The following is a 25,708-nucleotide window of genomic DNA, read 5'->3' on the forward strand; positions in this document are numbered from 1 at the left end:
CAACAGTTACACCATTTATAATTCCTCCTCCATATCTCCATGTAAGAAAGCTATGTTTAGATTCATCTGCTTCAAATGTTGATCTTTCTATGCTACCATACTCAAAATAATTCCTAAATTTGTTATCTTCTCCACTGAAAAAAAATTTGTATAGTTTACTACTTCCTTCTGTCAAAACCCTTTAACAATAAGTCTTATCTTGTAGTGTCTGCTTCCATCTGACTCATCATTCAATTTGTAGACTCACCCGTTGTGTAGTGCTCTTCAAGCATCTAGTAATACTGTCAAATTTCAATTTTTATGTAACTCTAAAGATTATATCTCAACATCCATGGCAAGCTCCAAATCCCTTGAATATTTAACTTGAGTTACATACAAAAAATACTCTAGTCCACCATTATCAGTTAGCAACAAATAATGTAATAAAGGAGAATACTTGTGTACTAGTAGTATCATTCCGTTGGACCTTCTGACTCCAGTAGCAGGTGACTGAGAAACATAATGTGCTCCTTCTAGTTGAGAATTTATTCTATCTCCACCCTCCATATCACTAATGTCTTTTATCTTGGCATACTTGGACCCTTTAGAAGTAACTAATGGGTTATCTTGAGTTTTGATCATGTCCTCGTACATCTCTATTTCACTCAAAGTAGCATCCTTGATTTTGATGAATTACTGATTGTGATTGTACAAGAACTTGTATACCCAAATTCAACTGAGTCATGCTCAATGAATGTGTACTTGACAGATTTTGAGTCAAGATTACATCATTATACAATTAAATAAGATAGATTTACCTCCTTGTTACTACAGGCTTGTTTAAATAAGTCTTCCTACAAAGGTATCGATGAATAATGGTTTATTAGATAAATAATATTGTTTACTGGTTTTGCCCAAAACTATTTTAACAAGCCTAAATGCAGCCTCATGCTTCTGACACACTACATGATTAATTTATCCATGCACTCAGTTGCACTATTCTGTTGTTATGCCCTCGGGACAGTGCACTCATGCCTAATCTCCTATATAGCACAGAAAGTCTTACCTTTTAACTCAAGTATGTCTTATTTTCTATCATAGCCTTCCACTTCTTAAATACTTAAATATGCTAGAATTTTGCTTTAAGAAGTAAAAATATACCTTTCTGTTGTGATTATCATAAAAGTAACAAATTAGTAGGGACTTTCAATGGACTGAACTTGATAGGATCTTATATATCGGTATGCACTAATTCCAGTTGTTTAACTTCACCATTAACCCACTTTTTGAGAAAGATAAAACCTTTTTCTTGTCATATATACAACCTTCACAGAAATTCAAATCTACTGATTTCAAATCCTGAAGTTTATTTTTAGAGAGTAGAGACTTCATATCTTTCTCGCTCATATGGCCGAGCGTATAGTGTCGAAGACTTGCATCTGCCTTTGTTCCAGCCACATCGATGAAATTTATCATTTCATTGATCAAGTAAAATGTGTCTTCAATGTTGCCCCAAGATATGCATCATCATTTCACCTTGGTCACATTCCACAAGCCAACTATAGAAGTAGTCACAAATTCTGACTTTATCAGCTAACTCAAAGAGATGAGATTTCTCTTCAAATCAAGAACATATCTAACTTCAGTAAGCTTCCACACTATTTCATTTGATAACTTGATATCCACATCACCATTTACTACGGTATTACATACATTGTTGTCTCCCAAATAAACTTTTCTTAAATCACTCTAAGTGTAATTTATGAATACCCCTTTATTGGGGCATCGTTAAAAGAGGCACCTGAATCTTCTTTCTAATATTCAGTACTGACTAGAGAAAACACCAGGGAGTCATATTGAATTTCGACTCTGGAGGCATTTGTAGAGGTATTTCTTTCTTTTCTTCCACCTCTAGCTTTCTTTGGAGTTTTACGTCCTCCTTGAAATATTATTCCTTTTCACAGTTCTAGCATTTTCCTCTATCATTTTCTCTGTTTGAATTAGAATTTTTCATTTTTAGACTTAAATCTATTTTTGCATGTATTCCTTTCCAGATTTCATTCTCTATTTTTCCATTCAACGCAAAACCTAAAGATTCATTATTTGTTGGTTTTTTTTTTGCGAACTTTTTCATTTATTACCAATTTCACTATTTTTAAAGTTTAACTTCAAATTCTCAGAAGAGTTACTCATCACTATGGCCAAACTATCCCAACAGTCTGACAATAAAGACAGTATCAACAGTGCCCTTACTTTATCATCAAATTTGACCCCTATAGAACACAATTGACTCGTTACAGTCTTTAAATTATTTAGATGTACTGCAACTAAACTGTTTTCCACCATTTTCACATTGAATACCTCTTCGTCAGCAAAATCTTATTTAAAACAAGTGGTTTTTTCGTACATCTTTATTAGTCCCGCCATAAGATTTACTATATTTTTTTCATTTATTATATTGAATACAATAGACAAGAAAAGTAATAAATAAATCAAATATAGAATTGTTTAATCTAGCAACTCTCATTCCTCTGTAGTCATAGACTCAGACTTTTGTTATTAACTCATAGTAGCAAATATAGTTTTTTTTTATATAAAAAATCTTTCACTTGCATCCTCTAGAACATGAAGCTCATTTCATTGAACTTCTTAAAATTATATATTGTTTCATTGGTTGTTGTTCTCACTTGAATGAAACACTCTTCTCCGATACCACTTGTTGGGATGAAAATTTTCTTTACTTCTACTTGGGCTTTGATTAATTAAAAATCAAAGTCACATCGTGAAATATGATCACATTGATTAAGGAAATTTGGAAAAGAAAAAAAATAAAATAAAAGCACAGAAAAATAATTTCAGAGAAAAACAAGTACATGATTTAACATGAAAAACTTGAGAACGAGAAAAAATCACCAATTCACACTATCAAGAAATTTTCACTATAAAGAACTAGAAATGTATAAATAACTCACTAAGATCTCATCTCTATAATAAACGAAACTTACATGACTTTGCTTCAAATGCTTCCTCTCGATCTCACAAGAGAAAATTGCATGCCAAAATTCCCCTCTTCAACTCTTCTCTTTCATGAAAGTCCTTGTCGAAAGTACGACATGCAAGAGAATATCCATTCGTTGCTCAAAATTGTTAATTTAAAGTACTTAACAGAAGGAACCGCTCGACAACGTTGTATCACATATGTCGGCATAATTATTTTGCCTACTCGGGATCAAACTGTGTAGATCGACCCTCGTCAATGGTCATGCTCATTTCGGTGTGGTTACGCCAACTAGTGTAGCTACGCGCTTATTTCGAGTGTGCCTACGACAAGTCCACGTGCATAAATTTTTAGGGCTGTGAGTTTTTGCGACTGCTATGGGCTTCTCCGGCTATGAGTGTTTTTTTGCTTCAACACCTAACAAAAGTACTTCGGTGTATGAACACAATCTTATTAAGAGTCTGTTTGGGATAGCTGTTGATTATTTATAATCTGATGATAAACAGATTATTTTGATAATCTGATAATCTGCAGATTATCAGAATAAGCTGACTTGCTGTTGGAGGCAGCTTATTCAGAACAGCTTAGTGCAAACTGTTATTGAATAAATGATCATTCTGACTCTGTTTGGTTAAACAGTTTGTACAGTTTGTAACAAAACTGTTTATGAAAAATAATAGATAAAACAGATGTCTCAAACTATTATAGTTCAGTTACAAAAGATAAAATTCATTATTTACCACTTCGTGAGTATCAAAACAAATAAAATAAGAAGAAATACAATTACAAGTAAAAAAATTAAAACGTTCAATTTAAAACTCTGACGTCATCTGTCCTCAGCGGCACTGTTCGCTTGGGAAACCATCGTAACACGATCACTATCGGCATGAGAGTATGTCGGAATGTCAGACCAATAATAGCATTGCCCAACGCATCCCAGTAATAGCATTTCCAAACTCACTACAATTCATACAATCCCAGGCAACGACACAATAACATTTCTCTACAGGGAAGAGGAGATACCTGCGAAAATTTAAAACAACTTTCGATCCACCAATCTAATGCCAGACGAGAAATGGGAGAGCAGAGGGATGCACGAGATCAAGGAGTCCGATCGCAGAGCTAGGGTAACGACAACGACATGGGATCGAGGAGAGGAGTCCGATCGCAGAGCTAGGGTAACAACAGTGACACAGGATCGAGGAGCAAAGCCGAGATCAAGGGAGTCTGATCGCATATCTAGGGCAACGACGGCAAGACGGGATCGAAGGGCAGCCGAGTAATAATCTGTGAATAAGACATCGGCAGACGAAAGAACGAATATTAACAGAAATCGCACGTTCGTTCACCGCCGGCCCCAACGCATTATCCAAACGCTATTTCCGAAAATGCTGAACGCAGGGATAAACTGCACCAAACGGACCCTAAGGCGATAGGCTTCATCGAAGTAGGAACTGAGGAACTGAAAGGCTGCCACACACAAAATAATGGCGCGAAGACGCACTCACTCTCTCCCATTTGAAAATCCGGATTTCTCTTTCATTAATCACCGAGCACTAAAATTTATGGCTCCGTCATCTGGGTCCTTTTGGATCGTTCCGGCAAAAGCTAAGATATTTTTTTTATTTATTCAGAAACTTAAAGGGATTGCCGCAGGGAACCTATGCAGTGCCACCCATCAAATATTTTTTATTATTCTTGGTGATGCCTTTCTACCAGAATATGATGGTTGAGGTTGGTCTATTCACTTTGCAAACCCAAGTTACAGTATATTTTAGTCGCAATCATTACATTTCGAAGGAGTTATTTTCTTCCTGATAATTGGATGTTGGGTCTCTTCTGATGCTCGTAGTCTCTTTTTCAAACCTAGTACTTTTATAAAAATTACGTGCATATCATCAAAAAAAGTTTTTCAAATATGCTATTTCTTAAAAGTAATATCCGGAATTGACAAACCGGTGACTTTGAAATCTAGATATCCTTTTGGGCATTTCATTTTAAGGTTCTTGCTTCGATCGAAAGGGAATTGCTGATGGATGCTTTATAATTTCTTTTGTAAAATTTGAATAATATTATCGGTTTCTTTGTTTGATAATTTGCTTCGATAAAATTGCATTTACTATGCCACGCCTCCATTTTAATGTTCCAAAAGGGTCAGTTTGGGATAAATTTTTTTTTTTGGTCTTAATTTTTTTCTGATGTTCTTAAAAATATTTTTATTTAGTATGACAACTTTTAAATATGATCATATTTTTATTAAACAATCAAACATGTTTTACTTCAAATCAAACATAAATAAAATAAAATAAAAATAAAAAATAGAAAATAAAAGATAAAAATGGTTCCAAACAGCCCTTATACGTTCGTATGATTTTTGGAAAACATTTAGCTGGTTCAATTTTTTGTATTCAAATTTTGGGAAACATTTTTCTGTTATTCATATCATGGATGTAATCAGCTCGACTAATCTAATCTATTCATCAAAATCATTTGAATGCACACCTCTATTTCCAATAGGATAAGAACATGCACTTAGTTGAACCATAGATGTGAGAGAGAGCAACATATCATAAACTTTGGAAAATGAATGGCCGAATTAGATAAGAACAAATTGATATAACACTTCTAAAATTGCTCATCAGAAAAAATGATAGAACGCTTCAACAATACATAACTATAATAGATACTTTTCAATGTATTTGAGACCACTTGTTTTCTTTAGAAGTTATGATAAAGACAAAGGAGAAAGATTCACTGGTTAGTCACTATAAAAGACATTACCGCTGACTCTTAAGGCTAGAGCAATTGTAAAAAATTATGTGTCAAGTAGTCGATAATTATTGTAAATTTTTAGTCAAAAATCATGACATGAATTTTCTAAATCACTGTGTTAATGCTAAAACGTTCCTTGGAAAATGATGTGATGTATGACCCGAATACAGTGAAAAGTGTGTAAAGGTCGCTGCACTGGCTCCCAGATGTAGTGTCTAACAACAAAAATATTCTCACATTATGGACAGATGCGGGCAAATAAGTTAGTTTATGAAACTAATATTAGGTTATGATATTAGAATATTGGTACTCTTAGAGATAAATTAATAGAATTAGAAGATATTATACTTCAAATAAACATAAATATTTTATGCATTCAAGAAACTAAATGAGTTAATAAAAAGACTAAGAAGATTGATAGCTTTCGTTTTAAACTTTGTTATTCAGGTAGGAGTCACACTAGAGTGTAATTACATATTGGAGTTTGAAAGATAATGTTGTAAAAATTAATAAAATTTGAGGTAGAATTATAGCCTTAAAGATTATTGTTGATTTTTAATATCATAAGTGTGTTTTCTCCACAAGTAGGTTTAAATATAATGAATAATACAAATAATATCTCTTGAAAAAAGATTTTTTATTATAGGTGATTTAAACGGACATGTTGGTAGTGGTAGCAGGTTTTTAAAATATTAATGGTAATTATGATTTTAGAGTGATTAATAAAGAAGATTCAGTCATATTAAATTTTGCTTGAGATTATAATTTTTTTATTGCTAATATTTTATTTAAGAAAAAAATAAACATATTATTACTTATAAGAATGGATTTAATGAAACACAAATTGATTATTTTCTTATTATAAAAAGAGAATGTAAGGATTGTAAGGTCATTCCAAGTGAAAAATTAAGTATTCAACATCGATTATTAATTCTGAATTTTAAGATGAGGAGTTAGATGACAAAACATACAACGAAACATTTTCATAGAATTAGTTCAGGGCACCTAAAAGACACAAATAAAATTATTTTTAAGTGTAAACTTCAATATTTCAAGATTTGGGAGCTTCATGAAGAAACTAATTATTCTATCTGAAATAAAGTAACAAGCACTATTGAACAAGTGACAAAAGATGTACTTGGAAAATCAAAAGAAAAAAAAAATTATAAATAAAAATAATTGGTGGTGGAATAATAATGTGCATGAAAAGATAAAATTTAAGAAAATTGGTTATAAAAGTTAGTTTAAATTTAAAAGCTTAGAGAACTAGAAAAAATATATAATAGTATGTAGGGAGTCTAAGAGAATAATTTGTGACGCTAAGAATTCTTTTTCGAGTGATCTTTATAATAGATTGGATACTAAAAATGATGAAAAATATGTACAAACTCGTTAAACAAAGAGAAATGAAAAATAAAGATTTATTTCAAGTAAAGGGTTTTAAAGATGAAAATCAAAAAGTGATTTTGATAGAAGAAGATATTCAACATAGGTATGTTATATATTTTGATAAACTTTTCAATGAAGTTTCTAAAAAGATAATGGACCTTAGTGATCTTTGTATTATTGATAATAATAATTTTTTTTATTTTACCGTCGTATTAGTAAAAAAAGAAGTTTACGAGGCTTTAAAGAAAATCGGTAATGGAAATTAAATCAGTAGGACCAAATGATATCACAACTAATGTGTCAAAATATTTAAGTTATTTCACAGTTACTTGATTTATTAAACTATTTATGATTGTTTTAAAAACTAAAAAGATGCCTGAGGAATGGAGGAAGATTATTTTGGTGCTCATTTTTAAGAATAAAGGGGGGACACAAGAATGTGAAAATTAGAGAAATTAAGTTAATGTGTAGTATATTAAAATTATGGGAGAGAGTAATTAAATTATGTACATAAAGTATTTTAGATTATAATTTTGAGCATAATTTAAAAAAGGTATCATATTAAAGTGAAGCTTAGAATAAATAAACCCAATATTAAAATTATAAATGCTTCCAAAATGCATATGTTGTTAATGATAACCAAGAAATTATTATAAGAGTAATTAGTGTAGTATTAAGTATTTGTAAGGTCGTTGTCCTATATTATGATTTCCATTTGAAGGATTAATAAGATATGATAATATTTTTTAATACTTTGGTATATTATGATATTAAATTTGATTTTTTATATAAACAAATTTTAGTAATAAAAAATGATAATTATAAATGAAAACAAAAAAAATACTGAGCTAAGAGAGAAAATTGATAAAGATATTTAACATGGACATAAAATTGAAACAATTTGGAGAAAGTTATTGTAAAATGAAAACATTTAACATAGACATTTTGTTTATATCTTGTACAATTTCTATTAAGATTTGAAGAATAAAAAAGTTTAGGTTTTTTCATTGAAGCATCTTGATCAGATCTAACAACCAAGGTGGCTAAGCTTGTTGATCTAAATCATGCTGTGTTGACTAATATTGAATTGTATGTAAAACTACAAGAGCATCCATGAATTAATTTTGAGACTTTCTTTAACCTAACCAAACATGATATAAATATTAATGGAAGATGTGTTATGAATTTTTTTAATGAGGATAGAGAGGTGGGAGAATAGCTTTCAAAGTGAAACTAGCTAGTTTGAAGACTGATCATCAAAATTAGATTCTTTTGATATTAATAAATGAAAACACCTTTAAGTTTTTAGTTCTCAAGTGATGTTTTGATAACACTATCAAGTAAATCAAAGTCAATGATCACCCACAAAGAAAGAGGAATGATAATATTAATTAAATTTAAATTCTAATGCATGTTTGAACCTATGGGACAATTTTAATTTCTTATGTATCATGCTCTCCATTTTTATGTTAGAACAAAGATCAACTAAGTTAATAGAAGTTTCCCATAATTAATTAGGGAAGCCTCATTATTGATTTGGATTTCGAGATTCTCATTTGTTTATAATGGTGTAGATTTTATAGAAATAATATTATTAATTTATTGAAGGTCTGAGTTCTACTTAATATATTTTTTTATAAATTTGTACTTTACAACCAAGCAAATAATAATGAGAGTAATAGCTTGATCTCATTTGAATGCTAACATTTTGTTAGAAATCTTTCTTGAATATTTGTCTTATTTTCTTAACAAAATAACTATTATTACTTAAAATGATAATTAGATAAGAAGCCAAAAGGCTAAAAGAGAAAAGGAAAGCCAAATATAAATATATCAATACTCTATTTTTTATTCAAACATAGATTATAAAAGGGGATCTTTTTAATGGAGGATTTAATAATACACTAGACCATCCTATAAACTTTTTTCTTACCCCTACCATACCTCATGTCAATATTGAGTAATCTAAACAGTGCATTCCACAAATGGAATAGTATAACTATATCAAATAAAAAAAAGTAAGAATAATATGTATCTTGATCACACAATATAGGTTGATGCTGAGTTGCACGTATGAAAGCTATAGTGTAAATACATTCAAATCTTTATCAAGCATTAATAGCTTTAGAAGAAAGGGTAAATTTTATGATGTAATAAGGATACAATGGGTAATGAGGTGATAAAATCATTCCCAAAATGAAATTAACATATGAAGACTAATCATAAATGATGATAGCACTTTAGTTTGTTGTAGTAGTAAACAAACAACAATATTAGCATCATTATCTACAGGAAAAACATAACAAGTATAAATTTAAATTAAAACCATCATCGAATGTCAACAAAAAAAGGGAGATCACCGAAGAAGTGCTCAAATTCAAATTTTAATTTTAAGAAACTCATTAAAGACAAAGGAATGGAGATGATTCATCATGAGTACTAAACTCTTATTTTTTATTGTTAAGAAAAAGCTCATCACTAACTGAAGAGGAAGGAAGATGTCCCCTTACATTAATAAAAAAATTGGAGTAAATTATAACTGACGTGAAGAAGTCTCACTAGATTAGTGGTATTTGAAAATTTTAGGTGTGTGTTTCTCTAGAAAAGTTTCCTATAAATGTGGATTCCATATCCAATCAAGAAACAATTCGAGAAATAACTCAAGCTCTTCTAAAATAGAAGCTATTTATCAATAGTCTTTTCCTTATAAGCCAGATTCTATGATGACTTAATAACCTTGGGTCACAAAAAAATTTAATAAGACTAATAATCAATAGTATAGAAAATGTTGCAGTAGGAGAACTTTAAATAAAAAATAATAGATTTATGAAATAAATATAGAAATGCAATATATATATATATATAAAAAAGATTTATTTGAAGTTTTAAAATTAGGGAGCCATATTGAAATATCATTTCAAAGATTTAACCATCATATTTCTTAAAAATAGATTATTATAGTCCACTATGCAAAAAAAAATTAATAAGATAAAATTTGAGTTGACTTAAAATAATGAAATTAGACAAAGACAGACTAAGTTTATTAACCATGAATTTTCCATCATAAACAAGATAACAATATACAACATTCTATGAATCACCTCATAAGATATAAAAAAAACACCTTTACTTTTAAATTATAAGAAGAGGCTTATGAATTTATAAATTTAAGGGGGAAGAAAATCTAAGGAATTGCGCATCTTATTGAACTTGATAGAAGCACAGAGTAACCACAATGATCATCAATAAGAGAATCACAGGCGATGTCATCAATGGATTGGCAAAGCCAAAAAAGTCGAGGGCAACTCCAAAAAGCAACTAGAATTATTCATTTAAAAGACTACAAGGAGATAGGCAGTGACACCCAAGATGTTGAAACCTTGAAAGATGCAAGTTAGTGCTCAACTAAACTAGCAAATAAATATGCTGAAGAAGAGACAAATATCAAGTCATAATTCATTAAAATTATTAAGAAGTCACTGGATTGAAGCCAATTAATATGAAAGCGTATAGGAATGGCTTTAAAATGGCTTGGTTGTGCCAAATCTTGGTAAATTTTGAGAAAAAAACCAAGGTAACCATGAACTAAGATGATGGGATTAAATGATAATAAGCGATGGCAGCACCTACAAGGGTTTGAAGTCACACCAGGTTGGTCAACACTTGGTTATCCTATCCATCATCGAGCGTTACAATGATGGAGGGCTTTGGCTGGGGCAAATGATTATGGCATTGAGGCGATGCTTTTATATTTTTGATTTATTTTTTAAAATGACAATAATCTATACTTACTATGCATTTGTTAAACGGAAGCACAAAATTAATTATAATAAAGAGAGATATAAAATGGAATAAATACTTTGGTACAAAGCAAAATGGACAATACTACTAATTATTTTTTCCAAAAAAGAGTAGTTTGGTAGAGTAGTAGGGCCCTGGACCCTCGACCTCAATGATAGAAGTGGTGAATAAATCACTATTCAAGGCCTAATTTATATATCTTTGTTTTAAATTTAAAATAAATGATTTAACTTGAGGTTTATGGATAGTGAGGTTCTACGGGTTGGGATCGAGTATTCAAATTTCTTCTAAGCATCTTAGAAATGTAATTTTATTAAAAGGTTTTCTAATGCCTCGGTATGAGTGTTATAATATACACTTATTTTATCGAATTTTTTTTTTATGATTTTAGCTTCTACTAATATTACAATTTATTGATTTAACTATTTGAGATATTAGGACTAAAAGTTAATTTGAATTATATTCATTACTTATTTTGCCAATTATACCATTAATGTATGTTTAATTTGCACGATATTTATCTTCAAATATGTCAAATTAGTATTTTTTTTTCCAAATTTGACTAAAACAAAATGAGAAAATTATTTGTGTTTTTATGTTATAATCATTAATAGGTATCCTTACGTCAGGTAATGATATAGGTTTTTGTATGATTTAACATCATTTTTGGTTCTTAAAGGTCAATTTTGTTTAGGCATGCCAATTGGATTGACATTATATCTTTGAATCAATTGGATACTAGAATAGGATTCATATGTACTTAGAAAGTTGCTTTAAGCAGACCAGTAGACTTATATCATATTATAGATTTACGTTAGATATTATACTAGACTTATGTAATTGTTTTCTTTTGTCATTCACATAGGCAATGTAAGGTACAATTGATTTAAGTCATCTACTCAATACTATTATATGTATTTTATATGCCATTAATAATAATAGTAAATACACCATTGCAGAAAGATCCTGTGAAGCTATAGTGTATAACAATAATTTGGTCACATTAATTTAAAAATAGTATGATACATTAAAACTCTTGCATAATTTATCAAAAAATTAATCTTATAAGCAAAAATATAAAAATAAAAAAGCAATATTAATATTATGTAAACAGAACATAATTCTAATTTAACATATTTAATATTCACACCAAAAGATCATAAAAATATAACTGCGAATGAGTTAAACTTAGAAATGAAAATTAAAAAAAATTATGAGAAAATTTTAAATAGTACAATCAATAAATTATAAAAAATAAATTAAAAAAATTATTTAGCAAGTTCTATGTGCACTAGAGTGTGCACATAACAATCATATCATGCTGTACTTTGCTTTATTGGGCCTTACAATACACGTAATATATGTATGCTACGCTAATTTACAGGCTTTAGTTTAATACTATCAATAAATTTATGAATATTACCCATTCTCTAAATTGCCAGTCCTTGCTTGCGATTTCATTTATCGTCGCTGTATATGGTTACTCCATCATTTTTATTGATTACTCTATAATTGTATGCGTATCTCAACTTTGTTTTCTGAAATATTAAATTATAATTATACAAAGTTCCTTCAAGTTTCAAATAATTTCTATGCCATTATTTTTTAGATTTGGTAATCTTTTATGTTGCTACAGAGCTGCCAATATTAAGAGATTTACAAATATATAATAAATTTTTATTTGAAGTTTAGCAAATTGCAAACTTACATACATGCTCGTATGTGTTAGACCTACAGCCCAAGACCCTAAGATTTGTGCCAAATCTCTTAACAACTAAGCTAGGATCAACTGTTGTATATTTGTTGGTTAAGTTATATAGGTATATATTTTCTTGATAACATATATGTTATGAATTCTATGAGATTTCAAGATTTTTTTTCAGCTGACGTATATTTTGTACCCATGATGGGGATTTAGCCCAAACTAGAGTTGAAAAATTTAATCGTTAAACTTTTACTCTATCAATGGTGATAAATTGTATAAATGTGAAATTTTAAATATGCTGAACTATTATGATAATTTTAAATTTTAAATGTAATCACAAAATATAATTTACTTGTATGTAAAATAAAAAAGTCTTCTGGTCTTGCCTCAATGTTTTTTGAAGTTTTGCGGTGAGCTAGTGATTTCATTGATCGTGATAATTCCTTGCATGATCAGTATGACGTTTACTAATGTTGATGCTATGATTGTTAAGATTTAGCTAAACAATTTCAATTTTTTTTCAATCAAGCATGGTAGAAATGTGGTATTATCTATTGTTGAATCATAAATGTTGTAGTAGGCACGCCCCAAGAGTTTAGAGTACAAAAAAAGAAGATAGAAGAGAGAAGGCACGTGATCAGATGAAATTCCAGACATTGAGTGTGTAACCTTTATTCATAAAATAACCTCTATTTATAACCATAGGCAGCTTGAGTATACACATACAATATTATCCCCTTTATCTCAACAGTTAAGGGGTACTCCTTGTCTTTCTCCTAACCTTGGGTAGTTAATTTAACTACTGCTTCAATACTAATAATTGAAAGGGCGCTACTTTCATGAATGGTTGCGTCCATTAGACATAATATATGACTAAATTGTTTTTATTTCTAACTGTCAATTGCCTTATTCCTGATCGATTATGATGGTCGTCTGATTCAACTGATCGTTCAAGTTAGATGGGATTATTGGTTGTTTGGGCAAGCGAGCTAAGTTGACTGATCATTTAATAAATTTTGACATGGAATTCAGATCGAAAACAGTAGAGTCCCTTCAAACGATTTAATCTTATTGGGATTCGTCCTGACATTTTTCTGTATATATATTAGTTACCATTTTTTTGCTCCTATGATGACCACAAAAGGACAATAAAATGATTAATTAAATCTCTTAAAGCATAATCATTACTTCTTAGTCTCATGCCCATAAAAATTTTATGAATAGGGTAAGTATTCATCCCTTCTCATTCAGTTATTAGATGTCAAACGCCTCTATGTCTGACATGAGAGTTCCAGATCATTGCGATTATGAGGTGTTTTGGATGGCTCCTGAAGAGTTCTAACTTCGCCTTCTCAACCTCCTCCTATCCCTGTAAATGAAAAAGTGAAGAAGAAGGTGGTGGTAAATAAGAAGAAATGCAAGGTTCATGCGATGGACTTAAATGATCAAGTCACATCTTCTGTTCGTCTCGATGCCGATCGACTAGAAAAAGCAGCAAGAATGGAAGAAAATTAAGAGCTTTTGGCTCCTCTCATGGATCTTGTTCCAATCGTTGTGGGAGAGCCTTGTCAAGTATATATGATTGTCCAAGAAGTAATTGGTGTATTCAAACAACTTAGTACATCAGTGACTTCTAACGCTCCTCTGCTTATTGACACTCCTCAACCAGAAGTGTGAAAAGTCACTGCTCTCATGCCAGGGTTGGCTGATGTTGTTGCTGAATCAATAATAACAGTTGTGCTTCACCAAACGACTGGAGAGAACCAACCACCGACCGACAATGTGATCAATCAATTGGCTGACCTTTTCAATGCTTCACAAGAAATAAATGATCAACAGCAGTCTACGGGATTGTTACAGCGTACAGTGAATGAGATGGTGGACACTTTTAAATATGCTAGTAGAGGACTGAATAATGATGGCATTCGAGATCTCCAAGCTTGGGTTATGAGGATTGAAGAGGAAATTTAGATTCTTCATAATGAGGCGTTGGCTCTCCGGGTTGAGTTGCAGGTTGGTTGGACTCAACAAGGAATCGATCGGGGCAATTATCTCAAGTTTGGCGGTAGTTTTTTGTTCAAGTGGTTACCTAGTCAGGGACATGTCTTAGCTCAAGTGGCCGAGGACTCTTTTTAATTCATGTAACTGTTTCTAGTATATTTTATATTTATATTTTTATTTGATGTGATGTGGTGTGAACCCTTTTTTGAATATTTAGATATTTGGAATGATGGCCTCCGGACGCTTCGACTCCCTCACCACCCTTATAAATTTGTTGTAACATGCTTAGGTTGAAGCTTTTTCCAAAACCCCAATGAATCTCTCCCTCTCATCTTACCTCCATGGCTCACAAGTATTCTTCTAGGTTTTTGGCAATTAACCCGTAGTGGGCACTTCCATCTTGATCGAAGAAGATGCAACGAAGCTAATGAAATATGTTTTACAATTAGGCTTCAAGCCATCATGAGTTCTAACTGAGCGACAAATAACTTCTGAAATGAGTTGGCTTTCTAACAGAATTAATTTTGATACAGCCAGTGGCTCCCACTGTGTACCAAGTTCAAAGATGTTTTCGATCTATATGGGGTGATTATGGCCCAAGTCATGTCAAATTCGATTGTCGTGATCATAATATTCATTGATTTATGCCACCTCTCAGTTTTTTCGTGGTCCGCTGGCATGTTTAACTACTATTTTTTATTCAAAACTGACAAGGACAAGCTCGCGCAATTTTCCCCTGGTTACAGGCTCCAACTCCTTGGGATGAAGAACAAGATAAAAGAGTGGAAGAAACAATTCTTGGTCGGATCTCGCACCAGTGACTAGGCGATTAGCGTCACCCCTCGGGATGTGCCGGTGAGAAAGACCAAGACACTTAGAAAACATATCGTGGCTGACACAGAGAATATCAATAAGAAATCTTTATTTATCCCTCATTAAACTAATCAAATTGTTGTTGATAGGGTTTTAAAATCGGATAAATTTGCTCGAATGATGGAGGAACTGTGGAGATCTTAGGATGCCAAAGAGGCATCCCGTGTGAAGGAAGTGGAGGAGAAAGTCTCCAAGAGGAAACTAAGCGGTAAGTTTGTTCTCTCAAAGAGAGGGAAAAAAAGGAGAACCTGAAAAGGTGATCGTCGCTGAAGACGATATTAGTGGTGCGGATTTTATTTTCTCTAAGTCAGAAACGATCATTGTGATAGAAAACTTGTCGATCAGGAAAGTTACTATTATTGCACAAAAACTTAAAAAATTTTCACCAGAAGTAGGTGGGACTCCTCTGGCTCCATCTTACCTGGGATCGAGTGCTTTAGAGGGCAAAGCTTCCAAGGATGAAATGAGAACATGAAACATTCTATCTCTGACCAACTCTCATCCATTCTTGTCACAACCAGCCGATCGTCATCCCACTGATTCTTCCATCCTCAATCTATCTGCATAAGCTAAGGCCAGCCACCACTCTCCCATTGATCTATCCGAGCCTTCGTCTGGGAAAGGAACAAAGCCTACTCGTAAATCAGTCCCTCTTACACTTGTCGATAAGGACTTGTGTCCTTCCAGCAAGGAGGAAAAAGCGGAAGCTCCCATGGACGTTGTTAATGCTCCACCTCCTTTTTTTAAAGGAAAAGACACTCCATTTGAATGGCATCTGGCACAAGGTGGGGCAGGAAAGATTTTAATTAGTTATGTCTATCGATTTCTTATGGTTGACTTTAAGATGGATTAGTTCTCTGACAATCCAGAGGTTGACAACATCCCCACACTTCTCTTCGAGTTTGTGTGGTCAAACAACTTTGAGGAGATTTTAAAGATGCTCAATCACGAGGAGCTTCAGTATAAATTAATTTGGTATCATTTGAAGGCTATGGAAGTTGCCCACCTCTAAGTTCTGGCCTTTGACAATCTGAGCGGCTCTTGGTCAATGCCGAGAATAAAGTATTAGCCTTGGAACAACAATTGAGAGGAGAAACATAACAAGGGATTGCTGAAGGCATGCTCCAACATTCACTTGAAGAAAGAAAGAATGATGGACATAATTTCCAAGGAAAACTGATTTCTTTGACAAAAGAGAATGAGGAATTGAAGGCGGCCTTGGAAAAATCTATAACTCAAGGAGAGCATGTCTATGGAATTTCTTGACAGTTTTGTAGGGGTATGACATTTGCGAACAAGTTCGTTGACCATCGATTTGTCGACCATAAATATGTCGACCCTAACTAATTTACAGTCCTTGTTGTCATTCCTAACAAAGAAGCATCCATAGAAAAAGTTGGAAAAGAAGACAAAGAAGAAGAATCCAAAGAAGTAGAAGTAGTAGAAGAAGAAGGCTCAACAACTGCTTTAGATCGAACTCTTAGTTAAATACTTTTTACGCCATGGTCTTCCCTCCTGAAAGACTTCCACATTCTCTCCAATATACATCCCAAAGGACATCATGGATTTCATCATCTCTCAAGCATCTTAGGTACACCAAGGTAATTGACCGTCTGAACAATTTTCCTGTGATCATTAGAAAAAAAGACGGCCTTTATCTTAAAACATCTTAGATCAGTGTTATCTTCTGATAGTATTATCATTTCAAGGTACAAGATATAAGGATCCATTCAACTCTTACTGCTCTCTATCGTCATTTCCATTTTCTCAGTTTCTTCAATTGTCGATTGTATAAGCTGTTTGATACCCCTCCTAAGATGATGTGCTTAGATAAAATTTATCCCACCAAATTTTCTTCCCAATTAACATGCTCAATATTAAAACTGGTAAACTTTCCAATCTCTTGTTTCAACTTGTTGAGATATTTGGCAATTATCACGTCTCTGACTTCAAACTCTCCATTTTCTTGGTGTATAACCAATAATGAGTCCAATTTCACAAGAAGAATTTGAGCACCTATTCCATATGGAAGATGCAATCCTGCCACTAAGGCTTCATACTCTGCTTGAATTTTGCTAAATTCTAACTATGTTGTTATCGAACAATAGAGGTGCTCTCAAGAGCCAATCCAAGCCTTGCATTGGATTGTTTAGAAGCTCCATCGATGTATAGAGTTCATATTTGATCGTTATTTATGCTCTTGTCATTTATTTCAACAGTTTGGAAAAAATCTTTCAAGAAATCCATGATTTCTTGTGCCTTAATTGTCTTCCGAGGTACATAAAAGAAATCAAATTTACAAAGTTTCACAGTCCATGTAAAAAACTGACCAAAATGTTCTAGCCGAGGAAGAACAAACTTCAAGGGATGGTCGGTGATGACCCGTATCAGGTGCATTTAGAAATAAGATCGAAGCCTGGGAGCCAAAAAAACTAAAGCAAAATTTAATTTTTTTCATTACAGGGTACCTGATTCCAGCTTCTTTAAGGAATCAACTTATTAGTGACTACATTTTGCTTTCTCTATTATTCTCTGACGAGCACTAAACTAACTGCCTTCAGTTAGACTCCCAAATATAGAGAGAGTTCTTTACTCAGCTTAGGGATTTGGATTAGCGACAGTGATACCAGAGAGTTTTTCATACTCTAAAAAACTTGTTCAAGTTTCTCTAACCATTCAAAACACTTGTTCTATCTCAGTGCTCTGCACATTTGTCATCCTATTTGGAGATAAAACATCTAATTCTCACTATCCAGCCAGTTAATTTTTGAACCTTTTCCTCATTTTGCGAGGATGGCATGTCCATCAGAGCTTTTTACATTTTCTAGATTTTCCTTTATACCTCAATTGATTAGATTTTCTGCTACACCGTTTGAGCTGATGGATTAATGTTTAGGCGAGTATTATTCGAAACATTTCTGCTACAGTACAAGCCAAGACATCACAATGTTTGCAATGATTTTGGATCAGTGTGTTTCAGTATTCTGCATCAAAATGATCACTTTCTAGAAAAAAAAATTATTGGGATCCTTAATTGATGTCGGTAATTCAAGGATAGTCTCATTGGTTTCGAGACGGTCTTCCCTTCGGACGTGAATATCGAGTGGATCCCACTCCAGGTTGGTGGCCTCTCAAAGATAACTTCTTCGGGATTGCTCCAGATTTCATCGAACCATGATGACTTCTCCACCAGCTGAAACTTTGACAGCTACATAATAAGTCAAGGCCATTACCCGATAACTATTTAGCAGCGATCGACCAAAAAAAACATTGTACGCGATGTTGATTTGACCACTAAGAAGTCCTCGGTACTGTTGAAATGTTTCTTCTGCTCGCCCCAAGAGATGCACAAAGCTATAAAGCCTAGAGCTTCCTTTCGCTCTCCAGAGAAGCCGAATAATAGACCAATAAATGCAGACAACTGATAGGTCCTTAGCCCAATCTTATAAAATACTATTTTGAAAAGATTATTGATAGAACTTCTGCTTCTGAATGAATTGTGTGACAAAAATAATGTTGTTATGCAGATTTCCTTTCAACAGTAAATTCGTGTCGGAAAATATGATGAGTGGATAATTCCATTTTTGGATTGAGTAGATGGTGTGTACCACCCCTGATTGGAGTCTTTTCTGATTTTCCTGACGGGGTAATCCTCCCCATCCAAAAATAGTTAGGATGATCCCAGTAATGTGCATTGAGTTTGATCGGACGGGAACGTCAGACTCCTTCATTGGTATCTGTCCCTGTCATTGAGTGTTTGCTCTGATCGCAACAAATTCCTTCAGTTTTACGATGCTGATTAAGTCCACTAGATTTTTTAGATGTTGGCATCCTTCAGTATCATGGTTGTGGTCCCGATGGTACTAACATTACTAGTTGGGTTTCTAGAGGGATGCTTTGGTTCTTTGGATGACCTCCGCCAATTCAACCATCTAGACCCTGAGTGGGTTCATTCCTTGCATCTCACGGTACGCGTATGTCTGCTCGTAGTATCGAGTCTGGCCACTCCGATAGTTATTCCCTCTCCATTCGTCTTTGCGGTTTGGTCGTCCTCATATTTTGCGCGACCTGAAGGCTGTTGGGTTGCTCCTTGCCTTCCACTTTTTATCGTAGGAAGCCCCTTTCTTCGATTGCCAATCAGTTGCCTCAATTTTTTGTTTGAAGGGACCATCAATATACTCCTTGGCAGTAATATAATTGTGGCCATCTTAGCAATTCAACCAACGTTTTGGGCTCACACAAACCCAAATCAAATTTAAAGCTTGTCGGCCCCTTTCACTCCCTAAGTCAAGCCAATTTGTGTGATGACTGGGCATAAGTTCTAAACTTCCGACATTTTTTTTTCTAAAAATGGGTGATGTAAGAATGAAGACTTTCACTCTCATCCTGTTTGAGTTGTAACAGGGCCAGATATTTCTTCAATCTCTGAACGTTGTTGAAGTGATCCACAAACACCTTCTTGAATCTAGTAAAAGAGGATACATACCCTGGTGGCATGTTATTGAACAACTTGAAGGTTGTCTTCTTCAGGGTGGTTAGAAACAGAAGACACTTCGTGGCGTCATTGATCCACGACATTTTGATCGCTAATTCAAACGAAGCCACCTAATTGGTCAAATCACTCTTTCTTTTATAATAGTCCAAATATGGAGGACAAAATTTTGTTGGTGATTCCGCTTCTTGAATCTGTCGAGAACGAATTTTCCGATGTTGGAGGTGCCTCAGCCGACCGGTTCCTCTCCACTAATACAAACCCAACGTCCTAATGATGAGAATTTTCTTGTTTGTTGATTGTCAGAATCACTCTCCGACCACTAGAAACTTTTGGTTCCTCTTGGGGTTGCTCCCCCCGAGATTGAATTCCACAAGATTCTTCTACCGGGGGAGGCGGTTGATCTCGCATTTAAGTGATTGCTTTTTAGAGGGCATTAAATCGACCAAACAACTGATTTTGTAACTCTTGCATTTGCTGCTGAATTTATTGTTGTATGTAGTTCTCTATTTCTTGTTTGTGGCATGTCTACGCTCACCGCACCAATTTTTAGGATGTTAGATCCTAAAATGTCATAATAGGCACACCACGAGAGTTTAGAGTACAAAAAAAAAAGATAGAAGAGAGAAGACACATGATCAGATGAAATTTCGGAAATTGAGTGTAACCTTTATTTATAAAATAACCTTTATTTCTAGCCATAGGTAGCTTGAGTATACAATTATAATATTATCCTATTTATCTCAATTGTTAATGAGTATTCTTTATTTTTTTTCCTAACCTTGGATAGTTAATTTAACTACCTCTATACTTCTAATAGTTGAATGGGCACCACTTTTTTTAAAGGCCGCGTTCATTGGACGTAATATATGACTAAACAGATTCTACTTCTAATTGTTTGTTGCCTCATTCTTGATCGATTCTGGCGATCGTTTGATTCAACTAATTGTTCAGGTCAGATGGGATTATCAATTGTCTGGGCAAGCGAGCTAAGTTGGCCAATCTTTTATAATCTTTGGCGTAGAATTCTGATCAGAAACAATAGAGTATCTTCGAACCATTTGATCTTTTTGAGATTAGTGCTGACATTTTTCGTATATACATTTGTAAGGTCTTTTGTTCCAAAATAATAATCTTTTCTCTACACATATGACAGGTTGAAGTACAGTGCTAACCACTTAGGCTCTGTTTGGGGCAGCTACAGCTTCTCAGCTGCAACTGCGCTTCCCTAGGAAGCTGCTGCGGGAAAGCTGATATGGGGAAGCTGACTAGTTGTTTGTTGCAGCTGTCTGAAATCAGCTGTGGGTCAGCTGTTTCAAGAGAAATGACCATCATACCCCTGTGTAGTAATGATGTTTGTAACAAAATATAAAATAATTTTTTATTAAATAAATTATATTTTAATATAATTTATCATTAATTAATAATTAATTATTTTTATCAAATAATTTAAAACTTAAAAATATGCTTATAAATTAATTAATTACTCATTAAATAATAATATATAATTTTATCTAATTATTATTATTAGTTTAAAAATATATTAAAAATATATGAAATAATCATTAATTATTAATGAATTAAATTAATAAAATTAAAATAAATTAAAACCATATATTCGGTCGTTTACATCGGTGGGATCTTCATCGTTTACATCAGTGGGATCAGAAGATTAGGGCTTTAAATTCCGTCGCTTGAGAGTGTCTTTGTCGGTTTCTCCTTGAATCCGCCTTCAACGATGAGTTCGAAGGAGGATCGCAGCTTGCGCAAAGGAGGACCGAGCAGGGAGGACCTTCGAAGGCAAGGAAGGGGCTTCGGCTGTCGCGTCAGGGAGGATCATAGCTTGAGCAAGGAGGGGCTTCGAAGGCAAGAAATGAGCGCTCGTTACTTTTCTCGAAGGCGGAAGAGGCAGGGGTATTATCGGACGTTCCCCACGAACGCGGGAAGCGAAAGCTGGGCCGCGGGGTCGATCCCGCGGCCGGCTTTCCACCTGTTTTGGCTTTCTTCGGCCGCGAAGCTGGGAGCCAAACGGGAAAAGTTTGTGGTATGGGGCTGCACCGCGCGAAAAAAGCAGCCCCAAACGAAACCTTTAAGAGAGGATGGTCAATCTACTAATACTTCGATTAACATTCTTAGTTACCTTACTACTACTAGTATATTAAACATTTAAGGAAAATATGCGTGAGATTTTTTCAGAAGTATAAAAAACAAAAAAAAAGGATTATTGAGAAAAAAATGTTACATAAGCTTCAGCGTAAAATCTTAAGAGCTGTTCTACGGACAAATTTTCCGTAGAAAGAGAGAATAGTTTCTAAGGACAAATTTTCCGTAGAAAGAGAAAATAGTTTTATTTTTATTATAATCATGTAACACGGCAATCAGTTCCTAAAAGTTGAACTCCTATAACACGATGCGAATGGCAAGAAAACAGGATGCGAATGGCAAGATCAGATCTGTTTCTGTTCGGACCAAAAAAAAAAAAGATTTTCCAAGCAAATTTTGATGTGGAGAAGTTACAGATGATACTTGAGGAAAGAAGCGAGAAAAAAATTGAAAGAATACTATAGATTTAATTATGAGATGTGACCAAAAAGGGTGGGGAGCCTTAATGGAAACCATGCAAACATTTCAATTTTGCATTAGGACTTCCAAAGCATAATTATCACTGTCCTCTCTTACTACCGCACTCGAAATCTGCACAATCCTAAGGCCCGTTGGGCTAATAACTATCACGGAAAGTCTTATAGAAGAAAGACATTAATTTTGGCCTACCTAAACTTTATAAAACAGCAAAAACGAAAGTTTCTCGATTTAATCACGTATTCAAAACAAACCCTAGATTTCTATACTAGGGTTTAAATCTAAGTATGAAATGAGGAAAACATAACGAAGCAGGGATATTTTATAAAGCGTAGGGGGAATGCGAAGGAGATCATTATGATCCCGTCTAGGTAAGTATGTGTGCTCTCCACTGCAAGGGAGACTCGGATGAAAGTAAAAAGGAAAGAAACAAAGAAAGAAACTTGGCAGGCTTCATTTTCGGTTATAAAAAGTAATTAAAAGTATGGAGAAAACAGCCAAGTGATCGAAAAGTTCTCAGACTCAACTCTTAAAGTAGTAGACAATATAACGTATCTACAATCTATAATTTCTAAGCCTGTTAGTAGTTGCTCTCCCAAAGTAAAACAAACTCTTACCATTCTCCCACAACCCTAACCACCTAAAGTGCAAAATACCACCAAAGCTAAGATTATCCAGCTCACCAACCCTAAAAATAAGAATAGAATCAGGCTAGCGCTAAGGACGTACAAACTCGTCCCAAAAACGATCAGTTTCTTTTCTCAGTTGATCTGCTCACTTCCTTACACCTTTCACCAAATAGGTAACAAAGCAATTTAATCCGAAAGGCGTAATAAAAGCAAAAGGCTTCTTAATCGTATACCTCGTGTTGCTGCAGAACTCGTAGAGCTTTCCACGATTGGAGAAAATGATGAGGCCAACCTCCGCATCGCAGAGGACGGAGAGCTCATAGGCCTTCTTGAGAAGGCCGTTCCTGCGCTTGGCGAAGGTTACTTGACGGTTAATCTTGTTCTCAATCCTCTTCAGCTCCACTCTCCCTCTTCCCATCTCTTAATCTCCCTTGCTTCTCTCCCTTTGCGAAATCACCGACGATCGATGGAGCAGGAGGAGAAGGGAAAAGAAGCCAAAACTGAGGTTGCTTCCGGCAAGGACTAGGGCTGAGGCCTTTCCTTTTGCTATTTATAGGACGAGAAAGTGAAATGTGAAGAAGGATAGGGCCCCCTTCACTCATTTCCCCAAGTCTCCCCATTTCTCTTCGCTTTTTCACCTTTTGGTCAGTCGTCGTCTTATGGTTGTTGAATTAGTTTAGAATTCTGTAGGGTGGGGATCGGATGGGAGGAAAACTTTAAAAATGAAGCGGGAGGACACGTGTCGAGTAGGGATTCGTGGGGACCGATAAACTCCGCCCGCTACGTACAATCTTGGAACTTAATCTAGGATTTGTCTCGTGATTAGAGAAAAAGCCAGAGAAGCTTCTTCAATGGGATAATATATTACGCAACTGGAGTTTAATGTTCCATGTTTGGGGCTTTGAACCGGATCCTTGGGTTTGGATAGGTCCCACGACAACGAAAATAGTTTATTGCAGTGGCTTGGGGCATTGATGAGCTGATGTCAATTGGGACCAAAAAAAATAGATTTTTTTGGGGGGATTTTAATTTGAGTGTGTGGGCTCTTGATTTTAGACTTTAATAAATAAAATTTGAGTTCATGTTGTTAAATAAAATGTGTGCCAAGTGAATGTGTGTAATATTCTTTTTGTACTAAAATTGAATTTGAAGGTCAAAGTGGGACCCTCAAGCCCATAGTTAATACCGCATTATTATGAACACCATATTAAATAGATTGTTTTGTATGAAACTGAAGAGGAAAGAGAGTTAGACAAGAGTTTCAAAATTGCTACCACACAAATCTTTTCAAAGATGGCTAATTTTTTTTCCTTGAGAAAATGAGAAAACAAACAAAAGCATTTAGTCATAGTTTTGGATTTGGATTTTTTTAAGAAAAAAAGTTAATTTTGGTGAAATTATTCATAGGATTTTTACTATTTAAAAAAAAATAGGAAGTTTATTTTTGAGAAAGCAAAATTTAAATTATATTTGTAAAATTTTATTTTTAAAAATATTTAAACTAAAAAAAAAACATATGAATCTTAAATATTGAAGATCAAATTTAAAAAAAAAATTGATGAATATTACTTGCCCCTGATCAATGCAATAACTAGAAATATTGCTAAAAACATAAAATAATTCAACTGAAAACCTTAGCTGAGGCAATTATAAAATAAGAGAAACAAGCTTTGATAAATAAACTAAGTGCATATTTGGCTACCCAAAATGAATAAAAATAAACTTATTTTTTGAATTTTTCTTACAAACAACCAAATAATGTTTTAAGAAAAAATTATATAAACAAACAACACATCCTTAAGTCAAACAAAAATGAACATGCTCCTTAGCATGCTTAAATATTTATTAAGATCAGTCTAGAAGTCATTTTATTTTCTTTAAGATGGCTATAATAAAAGAGAAATCAAGTAGAACATGTGTTGCATTTATCTTAAAGAAAACTCTAAAACTTTGGTATTCATAATGAAGAAAGTTTACTTAAGACATCTTGGCTAAAAATATTGTCAATGCTTCACCATATATGGAGTGAAAGTAATCCTACCACTGTAAGTGAACCTCTTAATTTCTTTCACACCTTGCCATCACAGATCCATAGTTAATAGTATGTGTGTTTGTCCATGGGAGTTTACACTAATTTAGTACCAAAACTAAATTATAATCTAGCAACTCTACCCCATATTGGTCTCTTAGTGATTCTTTAGGCCTTGGCACCTAAAGCTTTTTCCTTGAGAAAATTAGAAACCAACAAAAACTATTTAGCCATAGTTTTGACATTGGAATTTTTGAGAAAAATAGTCAAATTTTGATGAAATTATTCAACAAAATGTTACTATTTTTAAAAATCGATTAGGAAGTTTATTTTTGAGGAAACAAATTTTAAATTATAATTGTAAACTTTTATTTATTAAATACCTAAAATAGAAAAGAATGCTAAATAAATCTTAAATATAGAAGATAAAGCTAAGCAAAAAAATTGATGATTATTAGTT

At 33.5% G+C, this 25,708-nt stretch overlaps 1 protein-coding gene across 1 annotated transcript in view; it reads right to left on the reverse strand.

Moving 5' to 3' along the window:
• The window catches only part of LOC110033309 (agamous-like MADS-box protein AGL9 homolog), a 48,794-nt gene extending 24,972 nt beyond the window's left edge, over positions 1-23,822 (reverse strand). The window contains exon 1 of the mRNA XM_020737235.1: positions 23,453-23,822. Within this exon, the coding sequence (XP_020592894.1) occupies positions 23,453-23,637 (185 nt within the window). The 5' untranslated portion in view covers positions 23,638-23,822. The remainder of the gene's footprint in view (positions 1-23,452) is intronic.
• Between the last annotated feature and the right edge of the window lie 1,886 nt (positions 23,823-25,708).

This window comes from Phalaenopsis equestris, unplaced genomic scaffold, assembly GCF_001263595.1.
Source record: "Phalaenopsis equestris unplaced genomic scaffold, ASM126359v1 Scaffold001133, whole genome shotgun sequence".
NCBI classification, from domain to species: domain Eukaryota; kingdom Viridiplantae; phylum Streptophyta; class Magnoliopsida; order Asparagales; family Orchidaceae; genus Phalaenopsis; species Phalaenopsis equestris.